The sequence below is a fragment of the Petromyzon marinus genome, chromosome 12 (genome assembly GCF_048934315.1).
Source record: "Petromyzon marinus isolate PM22_M1 ecotype Great Lakes invasive population chromosome 12, UKy_Petmar_22M1.pri1.0, whole genome shotgun sequence".
Lineage (NCBI taxonomy): Eukaryota > Metazoa > Chordata > Hyperoartia > Petromyzontiformes > Petromyzontidae > Petromyzon > Petromyzon marinus.
Window position 1 is genome coordinate 15,741,977 of NC_133678.1, and position 25,795 is coordinate 15,767,771.

The following is a 25,795-nucleotide window of genomic DNA, read 5'->3' on the forward strand; positions in this document are numbered from 1 at the left end:
GGCTCCGCAAGCCTCTCCTCAGCGTGCCTGGCAAGGCGATGCTGAATAATCCTTGCCAGGACCTTTCCCGGCACACTGAGGAGTGAGATGCCCCTGTAGTTGTTACAGTCTATGCGGTCCCCCTTCTTAAAAAGGGGGACCACCAGGGCATCCTTCCAATCCTGCGGAACCCGTCCAGTGGTCCAGACTGTTGTTATGATGTCATATAGGGCAGTCTGTGCACAAACGCCACCCTCCCTCAGCATTTCGCTTGGGAGATCATCTCTGCCCGCTGCCTTTCCTGGTCTCAGACTCCGGATCGCCTTCAGTACTTCCTCAGCAGATGGCACCTCAGCCAGCCACTCACAGGGGGTGACTTCTTCCAATATTTGAGGCACCGCAGCCTCAGCAGGGTCATCCTCACTTTGTGCCACGATGTTTTCCTGGCTGAGGGATTTTCCCTCCCCCAGGACCTCACAGAAATGCTCAGCAAATCTGAAAACCTGTTCTTGGGGGTCGGAGATTGGATCACTGTTTTTTCCCCTAATGATGGTAATAGGTGTGGCGCTGCAGGTTACTTTTTTGATGGAGTTAAATAGAGATTTCTGATCACGGGCCACTGAGGCAGACTCCATCTCCTCAGCAACCCGCGACCACCACCCATCCTTGCAGCGCCTCACGGCTCTCCGAACCTCCAAGCGATGGCTGCGGTAAGCCTCCTCATTCTCTGACGTGGGATTCTGTAGCCGATGACAGTGGGCCTGTCGCTTTTTCTCAACCATCCTGAACACCTCCTCTGTCAGCCAGGGTCTCTGGGAAGGTCTGGACCGCGTACCTAAAGCAGCCATTGCAGCTGCATGAGTCACAGTCCTAAACCTCGCCCATTTACCCTCGACATCAGGAGGAGTCGGGGACGATGCCAATCCCAGCCGCAAGCGATGATGAAATTCTCGCTTGCAACTTTCATCAGATAACTGAGACCAGGCCACTTTAGGTCGGAATGGGGTCCTGGGTGTACACCCACCACCGGAGTGGAAGAATGGCAGGCGCATCTTACAGATGACTAGTCGATGGTCAGAGGGCAGATCAGCTCCACGGTAGGTCCTGGTGTCAAGAACATGGGCTCGCATTCGCTGGTCCGTCACACACACACCACTACACACACACCACTACACACACACCTCTACACACAGACACACACACACCACTACACACACACCACTACACACAGACACACACACCACTACACACACCACTACACACACACCACTACACACACCACTACACACACACACCACTACACACAGACACACACCACTACACACACACCCCTACACACACACCACTACACACACACCACTACACACACACACCACTACACACACACCACTACACACAGACACACACCACTACACACACACCACTACACACACACACCACTACACACAGACACACACACCACTACACACAGACACACACATCACTACACACACACACACCACTACACACAAACACACACACCACTACACACACACCACTACACACACACACCACTACACACAGACACACACACCACTACACACACACACACCACTACACACAGACACACACATCACTACACACACACACTACTACACACAGACACACACACCACTACACTAAAACATGCCCCAACCGCAGTCTCGCGAGTACGACGAGAGGCTCGCTGGATGCGTCGTGCCAACATTTCCGAGTCATTTCCATCCGAGATCAATCTCTGACGAGCGGCGTAATTGATCGTCATTAATTAGGCGATGCGGGTTGTGCGTGCTCAGCCAAGCCTGCAGCAGCAGTCGTGAACGTGACGCTTCTGCTGGTGCAGTGGGGGATGCAGGGAGGGGATGCAGGGAGGGGATGCAAGGGGGGGGCATCGCGGTACAAGAGCCGCGGGACGGCACGGAGCTCCCATTTCTCTCCGAACCGCGAGGGCGCAACGACTTCAGCTGCCAGCGTCCGGTGAGTGCGAGAAATATCCCAGGTCTCCTGTGTGAGTGAGAGATCCCAGGTCTCCTGTGTGAGTGAGAGATCCCAGGTCTCCTGTGTGAGTGAGAGATCCCAGGTCTCATGTGTGAATGTGAGTCTCCAGGTCTCCTGTGTGAGTGAGAGATCCCAGGTCTCCTGTGTGAGTGAGAGTTCCTAGGTCTCCTGTGTGAGAGGCCCCAGATCTCCTGTGTGAGTGTGAGTCTCCAGGTCTCCTGTGTGAGTGTGAGACCCCAGGTCTCCTGTGTGAGTGTGAGATCCCAGGTCTCCTGTGTGAGTGTGAGTCTCCAGGTCTCCTGTATGAGTGTGAGATCCCAGGTCTCCTGTATGAGTGTGAGATCCCAGGTCTCCTGTGTGAGTGAGAGAACCCAGGTCTCCTGTGTGAGTGAGAGATCCCAGGTCTCCTGTGTGAGTGTGAGATCCCAGGTCTCCTGTGTGAGTGTGAGATCCCAGGTCTCCTGTGTGAGTGAGAGATCCCAGGTCTCCTGTGCGAGTGAGAGATCCCAGGTCTCCTGTGTGAGTCTCCAGGTCTCCTGTGTGAGTGAGAGTCTCCAGGTCTCCTGTGTGAGTGTGAGATCCCAGGTATCCTGTGTGAGTGAGAGATCCCAGGTCTCCTGTGTGAGTGAGAGACCCCAGGTCTCCTGTGTGAGTGTGAGATCCCAAGTCCCCTGTGTGAGTGAGCGACCCCAGGTCTCCTGTGTGAGAGATCCCAGGTCTCCTGTGTGAGCGAGAGACCCCAGGTCTCCTGTGTGAGTGTGAGACCCCAGGTCTCCCGTGTGAGTGTGAGATCCCAAGTCTCCTGTGTGAGTGAGAGATCCCAGGTCTCCTGTGTGAGTGTGAGAACCCAGGTCTCCTGTGTGAGTGAGATACCCCAGGTCTCCTGTGTGAGTGTGAGATCCCAGGTCTCCTGTGTGAGTGTGAGAGTCCCCAGGTCTCCTGTGTGAGAACCCAGGTCTCCTGTGTGAGTGTGAGATCCCAGGTCTCCGAGATCCTAGGTCTCCTGTGTGAGTGTGAGAGTCCCCAGGTCTCCTGTGTGAGATCCCAGGTCTCCTGTGTGAGTGTGAGATCCCAGGTCTCCTGTGTGAGTGAGAGACCCCAGGTCTCCTCAATGTGAGATCCCAGGTCTCCTCAGTGAGGGCGCATGCCCAGCGGTTAAACATCAGCAGTGAGGATGACAAGGGCAGTCAGGCGTGGTGCTGGCCACCCACCCCATCGTGTGCTCTCTAACAGCACTTGGCACGAAAGTATGTTAAGGCTACACGCGGCATCTTTGTCTTTGTTGACACACGCGTGTGTGTGTGTGGTCACACACACACACACGCGTGTGTGTGTGGTGACACGCGTGTGTGTGTGTGGTGACACGTGTGTGTGTGTGTGGTGACACGTGTGTGTGTGTGTGTGGTGACACGTGTGTGTGTGTGTGGTGACACGTGTGTGTGTGGTGACACGTGTGTGCGTGTGGTAACACGTGTGTGTGTGTGTGGTGACACGTGTGTGTGTGTGTGTGGTGACACGTGTGTGTGTGTGTGGTGACACGTGTGTGTGTGGTGACACGTGTGTGCGTGTGGTAACACGTGTGTGTGTGTGGCGGCTGACTTTATGCGACTCGGAGTCGCAGTGCGGCAGCTACCGCTACTGTTGCCATCGCCACGCGCTCGAAGTGGGACAGAACGTAGTGACGGCATCGGCCCCCGTCTACTTTGGCGAAGCTGTCAAACACAGGCGGGTCACTGATCGTCGCGTTCAAGTTCGTGACATCGAGAGGAATGGCGCTGTGACCGCTGTGAAGGGAGCGACGCAGTGCGGCAGTGACAATGCAGCGATTGGTGCAGCGGGTGGGTGAGTGGTGCAGCGGGTGGGTGAGTGGTGCAGCGGGTGGGTGAGTGGTGCAGCGGGTGGGTGAGTGGTGCAGCGGGTGGGTGAGTGGTGCAGCGGGTGGGTGAGTGGTGCAGTGGGTGGGTGAGTGGTGCAGTGGCTGTCTGGGTGAGTGATGCAGTGGCTGGGTGGGTGAGTGATGCAGTGGCTGGCTGGGTGAGTGATGCAGTGGCTGGCTGGGTGGGTGAGTGATGCAGTGGCTGGGTGGGTGAGCGATGCAGTGGCTGGATGGGTGAGTGATGCAGTGGCTGGCTGGGTGAGTGATGCAGTGGCTGCCTGGCTGGGTGAGCGATGCAGTGGCTGGCTGGGTGGTGATGCAGTGGCTGGGTGGGTGAGTGATGCAGTGGCTGGGTGGGTGAGTGATGCAGTGGCTGCCTGGCTGGGTGAGCGATGCAGTGGCTGGCTGGGTGGTGATACAGTGGCTGGGTGGGTGAGTGATGCAGTGGCTGGCTGGGTGGGTGAGTGATGCAGTGGCTGGGTGGGTGGGTGAGTGATGCAGTGGGTGGGTGGGTGAGCGATGCAGTGGCTGGCTGGGTGGGTGGTGATGCAGTGGCTGGGTGGTGATGCAGTGGCTGGGTGGGTGGTGATGCAGTGGCTGGGTGGTGATGCAGTGGCTGGGTGGGTGGTGATGCAGTGGCTGGGTGGTGATGCCGCGGAGGTCCGCAGTGCAGGAGGCGTCACACGCGACGGATGTGAGTCGCAGTGCGGGCGGTTCCCTGGCTCGGCCTCGTCTCTGATGCTGCAGTTTAAAGGCACGCAGCGCGCCCACTGCCACGAATCATTTCAGCCGGAGCTTGTCCCGGGGCTGAGCTCCGGAAATACAAAAAAAACGGTCCTCCTTTCACAGCTTTGCCCCACGCGTTGAGAAGACCCCGCGGGGAGAACACCCTCGCCCTGCAGCTCAGGGGCGACGGAACCCCTATCCCGGCCAGGGCCGCTCGGCGCACCCCCGCGGTTAAACGCCGCGGTTACTCCCAGAGCCGAGCGGGCTCTTTCCCGGTCACAGCGCGGCGCTCCGCAGGGGGAGGACGGGGGGGGGAATTGAGAGTCGGTGCGGCCCCGGGGTCAAACAGAGCGACGCGCATCTTGCCACGGCACAGTCCTCGTGCGCACCGACACAAAGTGTCCCTGCGCGTGGCCCGAGCCACACTGACGGGACAGGCGCTCGGACGGGCAGTGAGCACCCAATGAAGGCCGCCTCATTAATTAATCAATCATTAATTAATTATAATAAACGTTGTTGGGTTAGATCGCGTTATTTATAGACGTGTTGTAACCCTCCACCACCCGACACGGCTAATCAGTAAAAAAGTGTGAGTTAAATGATGACGTCACCCTGCTGCTCTATTTAAGACCGGGAGCATGTGAGGGCATCACTATTCTAGCGAATTGCCCGATGATGTTGGATGTAATTACCAGCAAAACGTCGCACTCAAAAATTGTAAATGTTGTGGATTCACTCTTCAACACACCGATGGGCTAAAGTAGTGAACTATTTGTCTTTGTCAACGTGACACTTTTTTACTGTTTGGCCGTGTCGGGTGGTGGAGGGTTACCACACATTTATAAATAACGCGATCTAACCCAAAAACGTTAATTATGAATAATATTGGTCACGAAAGCCTACGTGTTTAACTTAATAATTAATTAATTGATTCAACAATCGCCTCAAGCCCCAGGCGAATCCTCCGGGCTAGGAGACGCACGCTCCCCCCATGTACAGTGAGGGAAAAAAGTATTTGATCCCCTGCTGATTTTGTACGTTTGCCCACTGACAAAGAAATGATCAGTCTATAATTTTAATGGTAGGTTTATTTGAACAGTGAGAGACAGAATAACAACAACAAAATACAGAAAAACGCATGTCAAAAATGTTATAAATTGATTTGCATTTTAATGAGGGAAATAAGTATTTGACCCCCTTTCAATCAGAAAGATGTCTGGCTCCCAGGTGTCTTTTATACAGGTAACGAGCTGAGATTAGGAGCACACTCTTAAAGGGAGTGCTCCTAATCTCAGCTTGTTACCTGTATAAAAGACACCTGTCCACAGAAGCAATCAATCAATCAGATTCCAAACTCTCCACCATGGCCAAGACCAAAGAGCTCTCCAAGGATGTCAGGGACAAGATTGTAGACCTACACAAGGCTGGAATGGGCTACAAGACCATTGCCAAGCAGCTTGGTGAGAAGGTGACAATAGTTGGTGCGATTATTCGCAAATGGAAGAAACACAAAAGAACTGTCAATCTCCCTCGGCCTGGGGCTCCATGCAAGATCTCACCTCGTGGAGTTGCAATGATCATGAGAACGGTGAGGAATCAGCCCAGAACTACATGGGAGGATCTTGTCAATGATCTCAAGGCAGCTGGGACCATAGTCACCAAGAAAACAATTGGTAACACACTACGCCGTGAAGGACTGAAATCCTGCAGCGCCCGCAAGGTCCCCCTGTTCAAGAAAGCACATATACATGCCCGTCTGAAGTTTGCCAATGAACATCTGAATGATTCAGGGAACAACTGGGTGAAAGTATTGTGGTCAGATGAGACCAAAATGGAGCTCTTTGGCATCAACTCAACTCGCCGTGTTTGGAGGAGGAATGCTGCCTATGACCCCAAGAACACCATCCCCACCATCAAATATGGAGGTGGAAACATTATGCTTTGGGGGTGTTTTTCTGCTAAGGGGACAGGACAACTTCACCGCATCAAAGGGACGATGGACGGGGGCCATGTACCGTCAAATCTTGGGTGAGAACCTCCTTCCCTCAGCCAGGGCATTGAAAATGGTCGTGGATGGGTATTCCAGCATGACAATGACCCAAAACACATGGCCAAGGCAACAAAGGAGTGGCTCAAGAAGAAGCATATTAAGGTCCTGGAGTGGCCTAGCCAGTCTCCAGACCTTAATCCCATAGAAAATATGTGGAGGGAGCTGAAGGTTCGAGTTGTCAAACGTCAGCCTCGAAACCTAAATGACTTGGAGAAGATCTGCAAAGAGGAGTGGGACAAAATCCCTCCTGAGATGTGTGCAAACCTGGTGGCCAACTATAAGAAACGTCTGACCTCTGTGATTGCCAATAAGGGTTTTGCCACCAAGTACTAAGTCATGTTTTGCAGAGGGGTCAAATACTTATTTCCCTCGTTAAAATGCCAATCAATTTATAAAAATTTTGACATGCATTTTTCTGCATTTTTTTGTTATTCTGTCTCTCACTGTTCAAATAAACCTACTATTAAAATGATAGACTGATCATTTCTTCGTCAGTGGGCAAACGTACAAAATCAGCAGGGGATCAAATACTTTTTTCCCTCACTGTATTGTTAAGCAACATTTGGGGAATGCTTCTTATATACCGTTTCACGTGTACCTGTGTGTGTGTGTGTACAGGGTGGAGAGTTTCCCATACCTGGCCAGTGTGCTCATGACCGGCTCCGGTTTAACAGCAGAGGTCTCACTCCGAATCAGTTGAGCGACATTATCTTTTCATCGGTTGCGTAACGCTGTGTGGAAGCTACCTAGTCCGTCGCTCCACACGAAGCTTCAGGTTTTCTCGGCCACGGTCATTTCCTCCCTTATTTACGTTTGCGAAACGTGGACCCCCCTAATGGAACATCTTCGCTGGTTAGAAACATTTAGGCTGGCCTGCCTACGATCCATCCTGGGTTTAAGCAGGCTGGATTGTGCGAGGAGCTCACAAATCCTCGAAAGATCTGGGCAAAGTCCCATCGGTGAGCACCTCTGGTAGGCAAGGCTGCGTTGGCTGGGCCATGTAGCCCGCATGCCCAGCCACTGCATGCCTAACAGCTTTCGTTTGGCCGGATCGAGGAGGCTGAACGGGCGCGGCACGGGCTAGAGAAGAGATGGAGTGATGTGGTACAGGAGGACGTGGAGCTGAGTGGACTTGCCGATGACTGGTACCAGTGGTGTCAAGATCGGCCTCTGTGGAGGAGTCTCGTGAAGGACGCTACTGGGCAGTTGGAGGCAGTCGCCCTCCAACAACAATGGAGGGTGGAGGAGCGACACTCACAACAACGAGCGGAGCGCCGGGTGGCTAAAGCACAACACGTTGGCACAGTAGCGGGCACAGGTGGTGCATCAGCCAGTCATCTCAGTCATCTCAGTCAGTCGACCCGTGGCACTTGGGTCTGCCCCGTGACCTCCTGCCAGCGGGTGTTTGACACTTCACGTGGCCTCAAGGTGCACATGGCCTGGCACAAGCGTCGTGGTGACGTCACCGCCACTTAGTGGCGAATGGCGGTTGTTGTTGTGTACGGGGCGCAGTCGTGTAGCGGTTAGCGCTGCGCTGTGATACAAAACCGGCGACGCGAGTTTTGATTCCCACTCACGGCCAACACCAGTGGCGATAATCTGAACCGGTCCCGGGCCTCCGCATGGTCGACTCAGCCTCATATGAGTACCTGATGCGATGCGTAAACACCACCATTGGGGAGACAAAGGCAATCGGGTGTGGTTTACGCCACCCACCCCCCGTTCAGGCTGTACGGGGGATGGATTTTGTCTGTCTGAGCACGCGAGCGCAAGCTGTGGACAGCACCACTATGCCTGGCCACCCTTCGCCCTCTGCAGTGCTGATGCATTGACATGCGTCGTAATTGTTTGAGGCTGAGTCAACCTAGCAGAGGACCGGAATAGGGAGATCACGATCACCACTGAGGCCGCAGCACGTGGCGGACGACCCCGCCCCTTGACCCCCTGCCCCCGAAGGGCATCACCGGTCCGCCCAGTGTTTTGTAGATATTCAGGTGTAGAGACTCAGGAGAAGACATTCAGGTGTATAAACTCAGGTGTAGACATTCAGGTGTAGACATTCAGGTGAAGAGACTCAGGTGTAGACATTCAGGTGTAGAGACTCAGGTGTAGACATTCAGGTGCAGACATTCAGGTGTAGAGACTCAGGTGTAGACATTCAGGTGTATAAACTCAGGTGTAGACATTCAGGTGTAGACATTCAGGTGTAGACATTCAGGTGTAGACATTCAGGTGTAGAGACTCAGGTGTAGACATTCAGGTGCAGACATTCAGGTGTAGAGACTCAGGTGTAGACATTCAGGTGTATAAACTCAGGTGTAGACATTCAGGTGTAGACATTCAGGTGTAGAGACTCAGGTGTAGACATTCAGATGTAGACATTCAGGTGTAGAGACTCAGGTGTAGACATTCAGGTGTAGACATTTAGGTGTAGACATTCAGGTGTAGAGACTCAGGTGTAGACATTCAGGTGTAGGAGACTCAGGTGTAGACATTCAGGTGTAGAGACTCAGGTGTAGACATTCAGGTGTAGAGACTCAGGTGTAGACATTCAGGTGCAGACATTCAGGTGTAGAGACTCAGGTGTAGACATTCAGGTGTATAAACTCAGGTGTAGACATTCAGGTGTAGACATTCAGGTGTAGAGACTCAGGTGTAGACATTCAGATGTAGACATTCAGGTGTAGAGACTCAGGTGTAGACATTCAGGTGTAGACATTCAGGTGTAGACATTCAAGTGTAGAGACTCAGGTGTAGACATTCAGGTGTAGGAGACTCAGGTGTAGGAGACTCAGGTGTAGACATTCAGGTGCAGACATTCAGGTGTAGAGACTCAGGTGTAGACATTCAGGTGTAGAGACTCAGGTGTAGACATTCAGGTGTAGACATTCAGGTGTAGAGACTCAGGTGTAGACATTCATGTGTAGAGACTCAGGTGTAGACATTCAGGTGTGGAGACTCGGGTGTCCCTCAGGCTGCAGCAGTCTCTCACTGGGGAAACACTTTGCTTCCCAGCGCCTCTACATCCTTCAGTGCAGTTCCAGCCACCACCTCCATCTCCTGGCCATCTTCTCTACAGCCACCACCTCCTGGCCATCTTCTCTACAGACACCACCTCCACCACCTGGCCATCTTCTCTACAGCCACCACCTCCTCACCATCTTCTCTCTCGTCAAAGATGGTCACTGCATCATGCCCTTTCAGATGTGCTTCTGCGGCTGTCTGGAATGCTCTTTCTTCTGACACAGTATTAGGAAGCCACTGGAGCTACAGTGAGGGAAAAAAAGTATTTGATCCCCTGCTGATTTTGTACGATTGCCCACTAACAAAGAAATGTACAGTCTATAATTTTAATGGTAGGTTTATTTGAACAGTGAGAGACAGAATAACAACAACAAAATCCAGAAAAACGCATGTCAAAAATGTTATGAATTGATTTGCATTTTAATGAGGGAAATAAGTATTTTACCCCTCTGCAAACATGACTTGGTGGCAAAACCCTTGTTGGCAATCACAGAGGTCAGACGTTTCTTGTAGTTGGCCACCAGGTTTGCACACATCTCAGGAGAGATTTTGTCCCACTCCTCTTTGCAGATCTGCTCCAAGTCATTAAGGTTTCGAGGCTGACGTTTGGCAACTCGAACCTTCAGCTCCCTCCACAGATTTTCTATGGGATTAAGGTCTGGAGACTGGCTAGGCCACTCCAGGACCTTAATGTGCTTCTTCTTCTTGAGCCACTCCTTTGTTGCCTTGGCCGTGTGTTTTGGGTCATTGTCATGCTGGAATACCCATCCACGACCTATTTTCAATGCCCTGGCTGAGGGAAGGAGGTTCTCACCCAAGATTTGACGGTACATGGCCCCGTCCATCGTCCCTTTGATGCGGTGAAGTTGTCCTGTCCCCTTAGCAGAAAAACACCCCAAAAGCATAATGTTTCCACCTCCATGTTTTACGGTGGGGATGGTGTTCTTGGGGTCATAGGCAGCATTCCTCCTCCAAACACGGCGAGTTGAGTTGATGCCAAAGAGCTCCATTTTGGTCTCATCTGACCACAACACTTTCACCCAGTTGTCCTCTGAATCATTCAGATGTTCATTGGCAAACTTCAGACGGGCATGTATATGTGCTGTCTTGAGCAGGGGGACCTTGCGGGCGCTGCAGGATTTCAGTCCTTCACGGCGTAGTGTGTTACCAATTGTTTTCTTGGTGACTATGGTCCCTGCTGCCTTGAGATCATTGACAAGATCCTCCCGTGTATTTCCGGGCTGATTCCTCACAGTTATCATGATCATTGCAACTCCACGAGGTGAGATCTTGCATGGAGCCCCAGGCCGAGGGAGATTGACAGTTCTTTTGTGTTTCTTCCATTTGCGAATAATCGCACCAACTGTTGTCACCTTCTCACCAAGCTGCTTGGCAATGGTCTTGTAGCCCATTCCAGCCTTGTGTAGGTCTACAATCTTGTCCCTGACATCCTTGGAGAGCTCTTTGGTCTTGGCCATGGTGGAGAGTTTGGAATCTGATTGATTGATTGCTTATGTGGACAGGTGTCTTTTATACAGGTAACAAGCTAAGATTAGGAGCACTCCCTTTAAGAGTGTGCTCCTAATATCAGCTCGTTACCTGTATAAAAGACACCTGGGAGCCAGAAATCTTTCTGATTGAGAGGGGGTCAAATACTTATTTCCCTCATTAAAATGCAAATCAATTTATAACATTTTTCACATGCGTTTTTTGTGGATTTTTGTTGTTATTCTGTCTCTCACTGTTCAAATAAACCTACCATTAAAATTATAGACTGATCATTTATTTGTCAGTGGACAAACGTACAAAAGCAGCAGGGGTTAAAATACTTTTTTCCCTCACTGTATGCACTTTTAAATCTAGTTTTAAAACTCATTTCTTTAAAAAGTGTTTTGTGTTTAGTTTGCTGTCTTTCCCCCGCCCCTCCAATTGGCACGGTTGGCTACATACAATGTGAAAGAAGTTCAACATACAAACATTGCCAAACCGATGGCCCACATATTCTACCTTTCAATTCTTAAGGTATCCATCTCTTCTGAATGAAAATCTCCTCTTTGCCCCCTCTCTCCTCTCCCTTCTCTCTGTCCGTCTCTCTCCCCTCTCCTCTCCCTGTCTCTCCTGCCTCTCCCAGACACCATGAGCTCCTACACATCCGACTCGGCTGTCACCTCCATCTACCGCCGCCATTTCGGCGAGGCCCTCAAGTACCGGCCGAGCTACGAGATGCCGGGCTACCGCGCGAGCTCGGCCTATGGGGGGGCGCGCTCTGCCTCCGCCGCGTCCACCTACGGCGCGCCGCCGCGCCGCGCCGGCCACACGCGCTTCTCCGCCGGCTACTCCCTGGGCGCCTCTTCGTCCATAGACACAGTGGACCTGTCGCAGGCCGAGAGCGTCGGCAGCGAGCTGCGGCAGGTGCGGCGGCACGAGAAGGAGCAGCTCCAGGGCCTCAACGACCGCTTCGCCGGCTTCATCGAGCGTGTGCACGAGCTGGAGCAGCAGAACAAGGTTCTGGAGGCCGAGCTGATGATCCTGCGCCAGAAGGAGGAGAAGCCGTCCAACGTCAAGCGACTGTACGAGCAGGAGATCGCCGAGCTGCGCGCCCTTGCCGAGGAGTGCCGCGGCGAGTGCGCCGGCGCCGGGGGTGCCCGCGAGCAGGCGGAGGCGGTGCTGGCGGCGATACGTGCCAAGCACGAGGAGGAGCGCCGGCGGCGCGAGGAGTCGGAGGCGGCGCTGGACGAGGCGAGGAAGGCGGCGGACGAGGAGGCGGCGCGGCGCGCGGCCCTCGAGCAGAAGCTGGGCTCCCTGCTCGACGAGATCGGCTTCCTGAAGCGCGTGCAGCGCGAGGAGATCTCCGAGCTGCAGGCACAGATCCAGAGCGCCCACATCACCGTGGAGATGGGCACGTCGCAGCCGGACCTCACGTCGGCATTGCGGGAGATCCGCTCGCAGTACGAGGTGCTCGCCGCCAAGAACATGCAGGTGGCTGAGGAATGGTTCAAGAACAAGTTCACGGCGCTGTCGGACACGGCGAGCCGCAACACGGAGGCCATGCACGTGACACGCGAGGAGCTCTCCGAGTTCCGTCGCCACGTGCAGCACCGCACGCTGGAGGCCGAGGCACTCAAGGACATCATCGAGTCGCTGGAGAAGCAGATCCAGGAGCACGACGCGCGGCACCAGGGGGAGATCGAGGCCCTGCAGGTGAGCGCGGGGTCGTGAAACGCCGCGGGGGAGGGGGGGTGGATCGGTGAACGGCTCCGAGGGGACGTTCAATACGGAGATGGAGCGGCGAAACCGACTCGCGTGCCGGTTGCCCATTGCATCGTCGCAGGGTCACGTGAGACTGCGTCGGCTCTGGGGAGGCCTTCATCCAGCAGTGGATTGATCGTGGCTGACGAGGATGATGATGATGTCACAGAGCCAGTAGCTTCCATCTCTCACTATTTTCCAGGTCGCTGATTGACTGGGGGTAGGTTTTGCGTGTGACTCGTATTAGCCACGGCCATAGCGAGAGGCTTACTGGATGTGGTGTGCCGGACACTCGGACAATGGCCGGGGCAGCAAGGGTGTCCCTCACGAGGAAGACGAGTGAGGCTTATGAGAAAAGGATGTGCAGCGAAATGGTAGAGTTCTGCACCGTTACTATTTCAGTGCACAGAAAAGTGGGTCTCTAACCGGCGCCGAGTCGGCAATCGGCCAAATATACCCTGCAGAACCCTCCCTTGCGTACGTATCTTGAGACTCCACAAAATCTCTTTTTTTGCGAGAGGTGCAGCAGAATACAATGGCAATGAGCGGCCGCGTGACTCGGCGGTGGAGCGAGCGCCTCCCAGTGCGAAGGTCGTGAGGTCAAATCCTGGTCGGGGGGTTGGGGGAGGGGGGTTGACTCGGCCCATCATCCCTTCCTCTGGGGGCGATAAAGCGAGAGTACCCCTGCTGTGGGGAAGTCAACGGTGGCTGTGTCATATCATGGGACCTTTTTGCCAGTATCAAAGTATGAAAAATAAGAATAGGTTTCAGAAGGCTGTCTCTCTGGTGAAGACCAATGTATGTATAATTATCAGAGCTATACTCTTTGGTTCTTTCGGTAAAGTCACGTAGGTTTAAAATAAAATAAATTAAATCACGACGTTTCGGGCACAACACAAGTGTCCGTCATCAGGTGGGACAACCAAGGCAAGAAACAATTGGCCCACTTCAGCAATTGTTTCTTGATGCATTGTTTATTGCTGTGGCTGTCCCACCTGATGACGAACGCTTGTGTTGCGCCCGAAACGTCGTGATTTAATTTATTTTATTTTATACCTACTACGTGACTTTACCGAAAGAACCAAAGAGTATGGATCCCTGCAGTCACGAAAAGTTCAAATCTAGATATCATAGCTATGGTCTGTTTGCATGTTCACCACAAGTACTGTGTGTGGTTAATGCAGACTTAATTACTTGCAAAAGGTTAATCTATTTGGTGTTTGAACATCTGGAAAACCTCCTGCTTTATTGCCAAAGGATAAAACCTATTCTTATTTTTCAGTGGTTGTGTCCTATGCATAGACTCGCCCCCGCCGTAGTAATGTTCAATTTCCCCTACTGGCTGTGCAAGGTTGTAAACAGGAGATGAGCATCGATGTTTCAATGCTCATTTGACTGCCGCCGCGGTGAGGATCGCGAATCTTCACCCCCGCCCACCGCACAGGGCCTCGCGGTGCATCGTGCGGGCCCCACGAAGCGAGGTGTCTGACCGTGTCCTCTCTCCGCCCCCCCCCCCCCACACCGCCTGCAGGAGGGCATCGCCGAGCTGGAGACAGAGCTGCAGTCCGCCAAGAACGAGATGTCGCGCTACCTGAGGGACTATCAGGACCTCCTCAATGTCAAGATGGCGCTCGACATCGAGATCGCGGCCTATCGGTGCAGGCTCATGGCCGTCGCCATCCAGGGGCCACCGCCATTCCATGATCCTGGGCCGTGACTCCGCTCAGGAGTCAAAGTTGCAGAGGGACAGGGGGCATGGGCCTAGGCAGAGGGGGAGGGGAAGGCCTCGAGCCTGGACTTGCACAGGGGCAGGGAGTCGACAGCACGGGTGACTGGGGGAAGGGGGTTCCAGACTGTGGGAGCAGCAGAGGAGAATGGGCGACCTCCCATCTGAGCCAAGGTTTGAGTGGGGGCTCTCACAGAATGCCTGGGTTGCTGAGGCAGAGAGTGAGTGAAGGGGAGTAGAGTGAGGTGAGAGGGGAGAGGTAGGAAAGTGAGTGGAGGGGAGTAGAGTGAGGTGAGAGGGGAGAGGTAGGAGAGTGCCTGGAGAGGAGTAGAGTGAGATGAGAGGGGGAGGGAGGCAGGAGGATTCCAGGGAGGATCTTGCAGGCGGTGAGGAGTGCGATCTTGAAGTTTGATTGGGAGCCAGTGGGGGGATAGGGGGGATAGGATGAGGTGAGCTTCCAAGACGGGCGTGGCGAGACATTTGGCAGCAGAATCTTCCGGTACAAATCGATGTACACACAGCACGGTCCAACAATGGAGAGAGCAAGGTTTCTCCAGTGCAGGTTTCCGTGGTCGTGCCGCGGGTCGTTCGGCACGTCGTCCGGCACGGCGGTTCGCCCTGCGCGCCGGAGGTTCCCGGCGTGCGGAGCGAAACGTCGGACACCGGTACCGAGCAACGCGCGATGCGACCCAAAAACCGCAGCGGAGAGTTAAAAAAAGAAATCTTTATGAAGTCGGCATCTAATTCCTGCATGCGTCTCTCCACAGGAAACTGCTGGAGGGCGAGGAGTCCCGGTTGGTCACCGCCAAGTTGCCGGCGATGCTCGTGAGCGGCGGCGGCGGCGGCTTCCTTCAGCAGTCCCGCCCGGCGCGCACCTCCATGCAGATGCCCTCCAAGTACCTGGGCCTCTACGACTTCTACGGAGGCTTCCCTCTCCGTGGCGACGAGGGCGGCGACAGCTTCGAGTCCTTCGTCTTCTCCAAGCGCAAGGGCAACTAGCCGCCGGCGTCACCGTTGGCGTCCGTGGGAGTACCGGCCCCTCGGTTACCCACGACCCTCCCCCCTCCGCACCGGGCGGGGCTTGCGTTTGGCGTTTCTGGCCGTGCCGGTCCGGCTCCGTCCCGGATCTTGTCGTGTCGAGACCTCGCCGCGCCGAACCCCGAAATACCTCCCACCCCCCCCCCCCCCATGCTCAATGCCAACGTCGCTCGCGGTGCTCGTACGCTGCCCGGTGGTCCGTCCCTCCACCCGTCCACACCCACAACCGTGCCAGGACCCCCAAATTAGAGAGGGGAGGCACCCAAAAATTTACGAGAATCTTCGTTCGTCAATTGGCGAGCGAACGATCCGGCGACTTCTGGTTCGCGTAACGAAATACTCGTGGGGCTAGAGCATCATGCAGTTCACGACGCCAGTGTTCAGCCATGCCCTCCACCGCCCGACAGAACCAATGGAGTTGTCACATGGGGATAATCAGCCGCCACCCCATTTGGTTTGTTGGTAAAACCGGTGGGGGGGAGGAGGAAGATCGAAAAGCGAGCAAACTCGGTGTACGTGTGCAGCCTACACGTACAACGACATCTGTATATTACAGTGATGGAAATAAGCAATGGCATGACTCAATACGAATAATAACAATGATTCATTACTGGCATTCTACGGAAGTAATCGTAACAATGAAGACGTATTTGAGATGTTTGCCCAGCACTGAACGTTTGAACGGAAATTCCCCTGCTGAACATCGCGCGTCGGGCGCAGAACGATGTGAACTCCAATTGTGAAACAAGACTTGACCTGGCTCTCTGTCCCGAATCAAAATTGGCCAAAGGCGTGTGCCCTGGGCCTGGGCGAGGGCTCCTCCACGCTCCCCCCTCCACGCCCCCCCGCAGAGCTCACCAACTCGCTCGCTCTCTCACTCACCCTCTCGCTCGCTCTCTCGCTCACCCTCTCGCTCGCTCACCCTCTCGCTCGCTCTCTCACTCACCAACTCGCTCACCCTCTCGCTCGCTCACCAACTCGCTCACCCTCTCGCTCGCCCTCTCACTCACCAACTCGCTCCCCCTCTCGCTCGTTCACCCTCTCGCTCACCAATTCGCTCCCCCTCTCGCTCGCTCACCCTCTCGCTCACCAATTCGCTCACCCTCTCGCTCGCTCTCTCACTCACCAACTCGCTCACCCTCTCACTCGCTCTCGTTCACCCTCTTGCTCGCTCTCTCTCTCGCTCACCAACTCGCTCGCTCTCTCTCTCGCTCACCAACTCGCTCGCTCTCTCTCTCGCTCACCAACTCGCTCGCTCTCTCGCTCACCCTCTCGCTCGCTCACCCTCTCGCTCGCTCTCTCACTCACCAACTCGCTCACCCTCTCGCTCGCTCACCAACTCGCTCACCCTCTCGCTCGCCCTCTCACTCACCAACTCGCTCCCCCTCTCGCTCGTTCACCCTCTCGCTCACCAATTCGCTCCCCCTCTCGCTCGCTCACCCTCTCGCTCACCAATTCGCTCACCCTCTCGCTCGCTCTCTCACTCACCAACTCGCTCACCCTCTCACTCGCTCTCGTTCACCCTCTTGCTCGCTCTCTCTCTCGCTCACCAACTCGCTCGCTCTCTCTCTCGCTCACCAACTCGCTCGCTCTCTCTCTCGCTCACCAACTCGCTCGCTCTCTCGCTCACCAACTCGCTCGCCCTCTCGCTCGCTCACCCTCTCGCTCGCTCGCTCACCCTCTCGCTCGCTCGCTCACCAACTCGCTCACCCTCTCGCTCGCCCTCTCGCTCACCCTCTCGCTCGCTCTCTCGCTCACCAACTCGCTCGCTCTCTCGCTCACCCTCTTGCTCGCTCACTCGCTCGTGTTGACAGCGGCAGGCCGGATGAGGGTGCGCTGTGAACGCGTCTCCACGACGGAACTAGGGACCGAGATCGGCAAAACCGAGGCTTTTGCAAAGCCGGGCGCCGCGCGATCGGTGATGGGAATCTCTCTGCCACAGGCGCCGGGCCGGGTAAACGCCACGAACTGCCACCGACGACACCGGTGCAAATCGCGCCGCCGCCCGTCGCACGGGGCCCACAGTTGGTTGGGTCTGCTCGGCCGCACCGTCGGCTCTCGCTGTGATTTGATGCCGTCGTCACGGACGCCGAGGGAGAGAGATATATAGACGACGCGACTTTGAAGTACGGTGCAACGCCTCTTCTGGCGCGATCTCGGTGCCGAGTTTCGTCGACGCGACGACGGGTGCCAAGCCCCTGGGGGTTGCTCAGCTGCTCGGGCGGTGCGGGGTGGTGGCTTCGGCGTGCGTCGGGATCGTCGTCGCGAGCGTCGGGATCGTCGTCGCGATCGTAGAGAGCGTAGCAATCGTAGCGAGCGAATCCACGTCGTATCCTCGTCGTGCGAGCGTGCCGCTTGCACCTGGCGTTGCAGCACGGGAAATGCAGCCCGAGTCTGAATGAACAAATAAAAACTTCGCTATCGCAACAAAACCACTCCTGGTGTCCTCCTGTTTGTGCAGTGGCTGAGGAGGCACAGCGCGACGTCGCCTTTATATATTTTTATTTTACGAGGTAAGGCCCACTGAGCTGTACGGCTCTTTTTTTTAGAAGCGATCTGGCCACAAATGATAGCTCAACGAAGAGGCTCATCATCACGTGGAAATTTAGAGCAGCCAAATACTCTGAACGCGTGATGTTGATTCTAACTGCGGAGGGAAAAACCGGACGACCTGGAGAAAATCCACACTACCACAGGGAGAGAGACACGCGAACTTAAATATACAGCAGGCGTTAGGGTCGGGTTTGAATCCACAACCTCCTGTATACCAGGGGATGTAGTTAACATCTCGGACCCACATTGAACAGAGAAGGCCCTCGTCTCTATAAACGTTTGGTCTCTTGCGACCTCAGGAGACCAAGGCGGCGTTATCTGCAGTGTAGCCTGGGACATGAGGCTGCCAAGATTTGGCAAATCTGGCAACGTATGGTCACCGACACTGCCACACGACGGGCTACCCTCACAATCGACGCCGGGGGATCCTTTAGCGTCCGCTGTGAAGCGGGCGGCGTGGAGTATCGCCACGGTTACTACACCCGCATCACCAACCAGGACGGCCACTGGATTCGAACCGTGAACCTCCGCCCTGGCTTGCCAGCGTTGTTCAATGTCCAAAAAAAAAACCCTGGTGGAAACGCTTCGGAGCGTAGGATGAGGGCTGCGGATTGGTGGGATCGTCCTTCAATTTCGGGGTTGTTAAATGATGTTGCTGTCAAGTTGCTGATAGACACGGGGGGCAGCAGCGACAATTATTAAAAAGGAAAAATTTGGTTATTTGATATTTTGCCTAAACAAGGGGGTTCGTTAAGGCGAGTGCATGAAACATGTTGGTGGGGTGGGGGGGGAGTCTTTGAAATATTGAAATTAAATTGGGAAAAATGGTTGTGGCTCCCGGTGCTGGTGTCGTCCACACTCGGTGTTCCATGTATTATCGGGACTGATGTGTTGGGCATCTTGCCAGTAAACATTGATGCGACACACGAGGTGGGTTGAAACGCCTGCTGGGGTTCTTTCCCTTTGATTCGGTCGCGTGGTCAGGAAACGGCCAATTGTGCGATGCAGGGGTTGTTGTCTTGTGCGGCGGCTATCCCCCCTATGCTCACCGATACTAGCACCGTTAACTTTACGGACGCTTGCTTGTTTTGAACCAACGCGGCTGCTGCAATAAAAAAAAACGACGAGCGTTGGGGTCGCACGAGTCCCGTTTCTAAGGAGGGCTGTGGAACTAAACCGGTCAAGGTTCAACGTTGCCCTCTCGCACGCACTGTGCGCGCTCACCGGCCTACTCACCTACCCACTCACCCACCTAATCACCCATCCACTCACCTACCCACCCACCCTCTCACCTACCCACTCACCCACCCACTCAACCAACCACCCACTCACATACCCAACCACCAATCCACTAGCCCACCTATGTACTCACCTACCCACTTACCTACCCACTCACATACCCACCCATACACCCACCCATTCACCCACCCACCCATTCACCTACCTGCTTAACCACCCACTCACCTACCCAGTTATCCACTCACCCACCCACCCAGTCACCCACTCACATACCCACTGACTCACCCACTCACATACCCACCCACCTACCTACTCATGCACCCACTCACCCACCCACCCACTCACCCACTCACATACCCACTCACTCACTAACCCACCCACCCACTCACTCACACACCCCCTCACGCACTTACCAATAACCTTGCTCAAACTAAGACACGTTATATAGTCTATTAGCCCTCTCTCGGTGCTGAGTGTTGCTGGCTACTTGACGTGCAAGCTTGCAGCTGTGGCACACGCTTGGAACAGCCCCTCCACTCGGCGCCGCAGTGGTGAGATGTTAACTACCTCGCCTGGTATAAAGGAGGTTGTGGGTTCGATCCTGACATTGACACCTGCTGTATATTTGGAATTTTAGTATTCTCCAGCGGTCGCGTGGATTTTTCTCGGGGTCCTCCGGTTTTTCGCTCTGCATTTAGAATCAACATGAAGCATTTAAAGAATTTGGCTGCTATAAATTTCCACCCGTTAAGCCACTTCGTTGGGCTATCATTTGTGGCCAGGCCGCTTCTACGCTTCTAAAAAAAGAACTACGTGGCTCAGCGGGCCTTACCTGGTAAAATAAAACATAGTTTAGTTTAATAGTTGAGAGTTCGTGCGAAATACGATTCAGGCAGCAAAGGGGAAACACTCGTCTTTCTCGCTTTATTAGAACCTCGAGCCGCCGCAGCCTCGAAACGACGTGGCCCTACGATTCAATCAGAGGAGCACCGATTGTAATAACTCGGGGATCCGGGCGAGCACTGAAGCAAATCACTGAGGTTGCGCGAGAGCATGCGCGGCAATTTAAGTAATTAAATTAGCTAGAAATGACCGGCGGCCTTACGATTCATGGCCAGTGTCATTCTAATGCCTCTTGGCAGAAGTCCCGACCGAACGTAGATTCGCAGGTCGGGCCCAGCGATGATCCGGGCCCTCCGCCACATTCGTTTCAGCCCGCCGGTGACTTGAGACATTTCTGACAAATCTAGCGGCGTGTCGCGTTCACTCGGCAATGCCGTATGGTGGAGGGTCAACGACACAAATTTTTACCGGATCAACGCGTGGCCTAACCCAAAAAAAAGGGAAAACCCACGACTCCTCATATTGGCTGTGGTAAGCTACGGTTAACAGATATCCCGTCGACTATGGAAGCCGAGCACGGTGTCCCGCGGTGGCTGCTGCTGCTGCCGCTACCGCTGGCGCCGGGACGGTCGGCGTTCTCGGGGACGCGCGCCGAGCGGGGGGCCCCCTCCCCGCTGCTCAGCCGCTGCGGCCGAGAAACTTGTGCTCGTACTCCTTGCGCTCCTCCAAGTCGTCCGACGGGCGGTTGTACGGCGTCCACACGGGATCGCCCGCAAACAGCCGCATGACCTTCACGTAGTTCTGTCGACACGCACCCAGAGAGCGACAACCGCGGCGACCACCACCACGACCACGATCTCCGATTAGCACGGCTGGCTACGTGCTGTACGAAAGACGTACACGACGCATGCATGAGAACCGTCCGGCGGTGGTGGCCACCGTGAGCCCCCCCCCCGCGCCGCCCCCCGAGGATTTGAGCGGCAACTGGGACGGCCGCGCCACGACCAGTGCCGGATTATCCCAGTTACAAAAGTAGCTACATAAAGCTACGGGCCCCGCACTTTCAAGGACCTCGCGATAAATGCTTTCAAGCTATCAATTCCGGTTCAGTGATTCTGCACTTGCTCTATTTCTATAGTACTATACCGCCTTCAACTTTTATGAACGACTGGGTGTTTAAGGTTAACGATTTGTTGTATTATTTGGCTGTACAGCAAATAAAAAAATACAATTACTTTGCTATGCAAGTTAAACATTTATGTGTTTTAATATTTGCGGGTTTTTTAAATTTAGGGTTTCTTTATAACATATGCTACATGCCCCGCACTAGCTTAATCCGGCACTGGCCATGGCCAACAGCTAAACGGCGTCGTTGTTACCGCAGCAGCAGCATTGCCGATCCAAACTCCACAGCTATCACAAGCAGCGAACGCAACACAACTGGCGATACAGATGGTCCCCGACTTACAATAGTCCCCGACTTACGATGGTCCGACTTAGGATATTTCAATCTTACGATGGCGATAGCTATACGACAAATTGTAAAATATTTTAAATTTCGCGCGGCAGGCAAACACAGCAGCGTACGAGGTACGATACTGTACGTTGGGACGCTGCCGGGATGTACACATCTCCCGCCTAGTGTGATGCCTCACTCTCATCAGCGGTCGACGGAGTTAAGTTGTCTCGGTGTTAGCGCGTGTATTTTTTTCTGTTTTTTTGTTTCCTGAAAAAAATTTCTACTAAATTGCAGTTCATATAGGTAGGCTAAGAATTTACCTTGTTTTTTTAACTTTACATTTTACTGTGCAATACAGTATTGTAATTAATAAATACAGACAGTATAAAGTTTATACAGTACGGTACTGTAAATTGCTCTGTTTTGCTAAATTATGACCATTCTTTAAGACTCCTGGGTAAGCTAGGCCATCTTTGACTTACGATATTTTTGACTTACGATGGGGTCGTCGTAATGCATCTCCATCGTAAGTAGAGGGCTACCTCGGCAAACAACTTTTCCTCCTCGAGGTTGTTGGGGATTCTTAAGATTTGTTGGATTTTCAGTTCAACGTGGAGTTGCCCGTATTTGTTTCGCAATTACCGTAGGGACTTGTTGAAAGTGAAATGCACGTTTGCACCCGAGTCTCTCAACAAGAGCGGAGACGTACCTCCAGAAAGCGATCACGGGCTCGCACTCTGCAATGCCGCCCAACACACGTGTGTCCTCGCAAGTTTTTCATCGGCGATATTCATGTCACGTGGCTAAGCGACGCAGCGAGGCAATGACCGTGGCCACCAAAAAGTCTCCGGTAGTGAGATGTTAACTACCTCACCCGGTAAACAGGAGTTCGTGGATTCGATTCTGACCCTGACGCCTGCTGTATATTTGGAGTTTGTGTGTCTCTCTCTCTCTCCATGGAGCTGTTAACTGCCTCGCCCAGTATACAGGAGGTCATGGGTTCGATTCCGGCCCCAACGCCTGCTGTATATTTGGAGTTTGCGTGTCTCTCTCTCTCCCCGTGGAGATGTTAACTACCTTACCTGGTACACAAGAGGTTGTGGGTTTGATCCCGACAGTAACGCCTGCTGTATATTTGGAGTTTGCATGTCTCTCTCTATCCGTGGTCAAATGGGAGTATTTTGGCTGCTATACATTACCACGTGATAATCCATCTCGTTGGGCTATCATTTGTAGCCAGGTCGCTTCTGTAGAAGAGCTCTATAGCTCAGTGGGCCTTACCTGGTAAAATAAAAATAGTTTAAAGTTTGATGCTTTTAAGTGGTTTTTTTTGGCCACATTTTCAGGAAAAAGCCCTTTGACAATTTCCGCCAGTTTTCTTCAGGGGCAGAATTCCGAACGGCGATGCAACCTCACCCTCAAGTTGTGTTCGTATCAGATCGTCTTTAACGGGAGGGGGGTTATCGCGACCTCCAGATACGGACGAACGGATGGATGGAGCCAACGCCTAAATGCTTTCTTTCAACCTTAGTTGGGACAGCGGCGACTAAAAAAAAAAGTTAGAAAATAATGGGAGATGTTAGGAAAGAGCCGGAGAAGCACGAGGATCACCGCTGGCGACGACTCGAGACGGGCGACGTTGGCGACGGTTTGGACGCGCGCGAGGAGTGAACGCGGAGTGATCCCCGCGCGACGGCATGCGGCCCGGCGCAGAGCGAGCCCGCGTGGGGGAGAGTCGGAGTCTACGAGCCGGGCGAGAGCTGCGGCTGGCGCAGAGCGCTCCTCACAGGGCCAGCGGGGTCACGGTGGGTCGTGCGAGTCACGTGGAGAGATGGCACGATCGAAGGTGCGATAGCGGAACGACTGGACCGGGCGGTGACCCGCTGCGGTCTGCGCTCCTTCAATGGAGGCGCGGCAAAACGACACGAACTCTCTCTCTCTCTCCTGAAGCCCTCTCGTCGTGGCCAGCAGCAGCAGCGTATTCTCCACATTGGCATTCAGCGCCTGAACTTATTTCCATATGCAAGAAGAGCTAAAGATACATAGCCATCCATAGTCATCCATAGCCATCCATAGAGACACATAGAGGCACATAGAGGCACATAGAGGCACATAGAGGTAGTCGTGCGATTGAACATATCACTATGCGCGAAAACAGACGAGAGATGAAGACGAACGCTACAGCCAACGTTACCGTGAGAGGAAAACTAAGGCGCGACAATGTACCGACAGTAAGTAGAAGATTAAAAAATAATATGCTTTACCCTATCCGGCAATAATACCGGACGCGTTAAAATGCTTAGTCGCCAAATAGGCACCGATCGCAAGGCAATAAAATGGCGCCATAGAGAGTAAGTAGAAGAGTCCGTGGATTGGAGAGGGCGCCGTTTGCTATGGGCGGGGTCATCGGGTTCGCGAGACCGACCCACGAGGGCTTCCCGTCACGCGGTCTGCAGACTCCACACCGCAGCCGGAGGGGGAGCGGAGGAGACGAGAGCGGAGCGAGGGGGTCGGCGCGGACCGACGGCACGGGTGGGGGGCACGAGGGGGGCCCCCCGCACGACCGAGGGGGCGCGTGGCGACGGTGCGTACGTTGTCGTCCAGCGTGAAGCGGTGGTAGATGCCGGCGGGCAACGTGATCATGTCGCCGCGGCGCACGGCCACGCGCACCCAGCGCTCGGCCTCGTCGCGCACGTCGAAGTAGCCGCCGCCGTCGAGGACGTAGCGGATCTCGTCGTCGCGGTGAAGGTGCTCCTTGTAGAACGATGCGAGCTGGGGGAGGTGGGTGGGGGGGGGTCACGGAGAGGTCATGGAGTCGTCACGGGGTCACTCCATGCGCACCGAGTCACGTATGACTATGTATGTGCGAGCTAACGGCACCTCGCCCCAATGATATGTTCAGGCTACACGGGGGATCCTTGTCTTTGATGTCTCTGGGTGTCAGCGGTGCCTGCGTGTGTGCGAGTGACTTCCGTTTCTGAGTGCGAGGAGCGGTGGCGTGGCGGTTGACGCATTGCGCTACAAACTCAGTGTCCCGAGTTCGATTCAAGGCCAACACCAGTGACGATTATCTGAACTGGTCCTGGGTCTTTCCTCAGTTCAGCCTCATACAAGCACCTGGTGTCATGTGCACACATCGCCGGAAGGGAGACAAAGGCGGCCAGGCGTGGCGCTGGCCACCGACGCCTATCGTGTGCCGTGCCGGCCTTCATAGGTGCTACTCGCTTACAGCACTCGCCCCAACAGTCTGTTAAGGCTATACGGGGGGGGGGGGGGGAGGGCGAATCTTTGTCGTTGTGCGCAGTTCTCTTGCATGCCTTTGGAGATAAGCAGAGATTCGCGACTTTCGCAATCGCCGTGGGGTTGAGGATCGGCGCCGCCGTACGTCCACGCACAAAGCCACTTCACGACGACCGGGGTGCGTGCGCGCCCGCCACTCCCGGTCCCCGGTGAACGCCGCCCGCCGTCGCGAAAAACCGCCTCCGCTGGCTCGCACCTTCTGCTCGTAGTCGGGCATCGCGTCCTTGCGGATGGTGATGATGTCCATGTAGGAGTAGCCGAGCTCCTTGCGGATCGCTCCGAGCTCCGGGTCGTTCTCGTAATCGTCGGCGTTGAGCTGCGCAGGAGCAAAGGAGGCGCAACCGGTCGGACCGCGCGCCAAACTCCACGGCCGCGCCACTGATCCTCCCCTCTGCCGGATGGCTAAACGCGATTCGCCGGAGATGTGGATTTGAATTTGGGCGAATCATCTCCCCCCATTTCCTCCACCGTCTCCGCGTCGCTATGCCACCCACCACCTCCCCCTTCCACCCAGCCCTTGATTTCAGTTTAATTTCAGCTGAGCACCAGAGCACAGAATGAGAATGTTCATTTCACCTGCAGGAGGAATCCGAGGAGATATGAAGCTCTTTTCACAGATGTTCAGTAGGCGCAGGGGTCAGCAAATTACAACGACAAACAATACACAAACACGTGAGAAGACAATCCTATCCGAAAAATATTCTTTGATTCGGTCGC

The 25,795-nt window shown here is 54.4% G+C and overlaps 2 protein-coding genes across 5 annotated transcripts; one reads left to right on the plus strand and one right to left on the minus strand.

Moving 5' to 3' along the window:
- The first annotated feature begins 1,831 nt into the window (after positions 1-1,831).
- On the plus strand, positions 1,832-18,119 carry LOC116941492 (neurofilament light polypeptide-like). Of its 4 annotated transcripts, XM_076066682.1 has the most exons (5): positions 1,832-1,974; positions 7,266-7,342; positions 11,803-12,872; positions 14,452-14,576; positions 15,414-18,119. In XM_076066682.1, the coding sequence occupies exons 1-5, from the start codon at positions 1,847-1,849 to the stop codon at positions 15,643-15,645; spliced, it is 1,632 nt and encodes a 543-aa protein (XP_075922797.1). In that variant the 5' UTR covers positions 1,832-1,846; the 3' UTR covers positions 15,646-18,119. The 4 variants fall into 4 exon arrangements, with proteins under 4 accessions (XP_075922797.1, XP_032808506.2, XP_032808505.2 ...); XM_032952615.2 differs by lacking the exon at positions 7,266-7,342 and having other exon boundaries at positions 1,845-1,974; XM_032952614.2 differs by lacking the exons at positions 1,832-1,974; positions 7,266-7,342 and adding an exon at positions 3,575-3,837.
- Positions 18,120-20,381: 2,262 nt separating this feature from the next.
- On the minus strand, positions 20,382-25,792 carry LOC142924350 (acireductone dioxygenase-like). The gene is made up of 4 exons (XM_076066683.1): positions 25,655-25,792; positions 25,275-25,394; positions 24,371-24,550; positions 20,382-21,120 (listed from the first exon to the last, which is right to left on the minus strand). The coding sequence occupies exons 2-4, from the start codon at positions 25,323-25,325 to the stop codon at positions 20,998-21,000; spliced, it is 354 nt and encodes a 117-aa protein (XP_075922798.1). The 5' UTR covers positions 25,326-25,394; positions 25,655-25,792; the 3' UTR covers positions 20,382-20,997.
- Between the last annotated feature and the right edge of the window lie 3 nt (positions 25,793-25,795).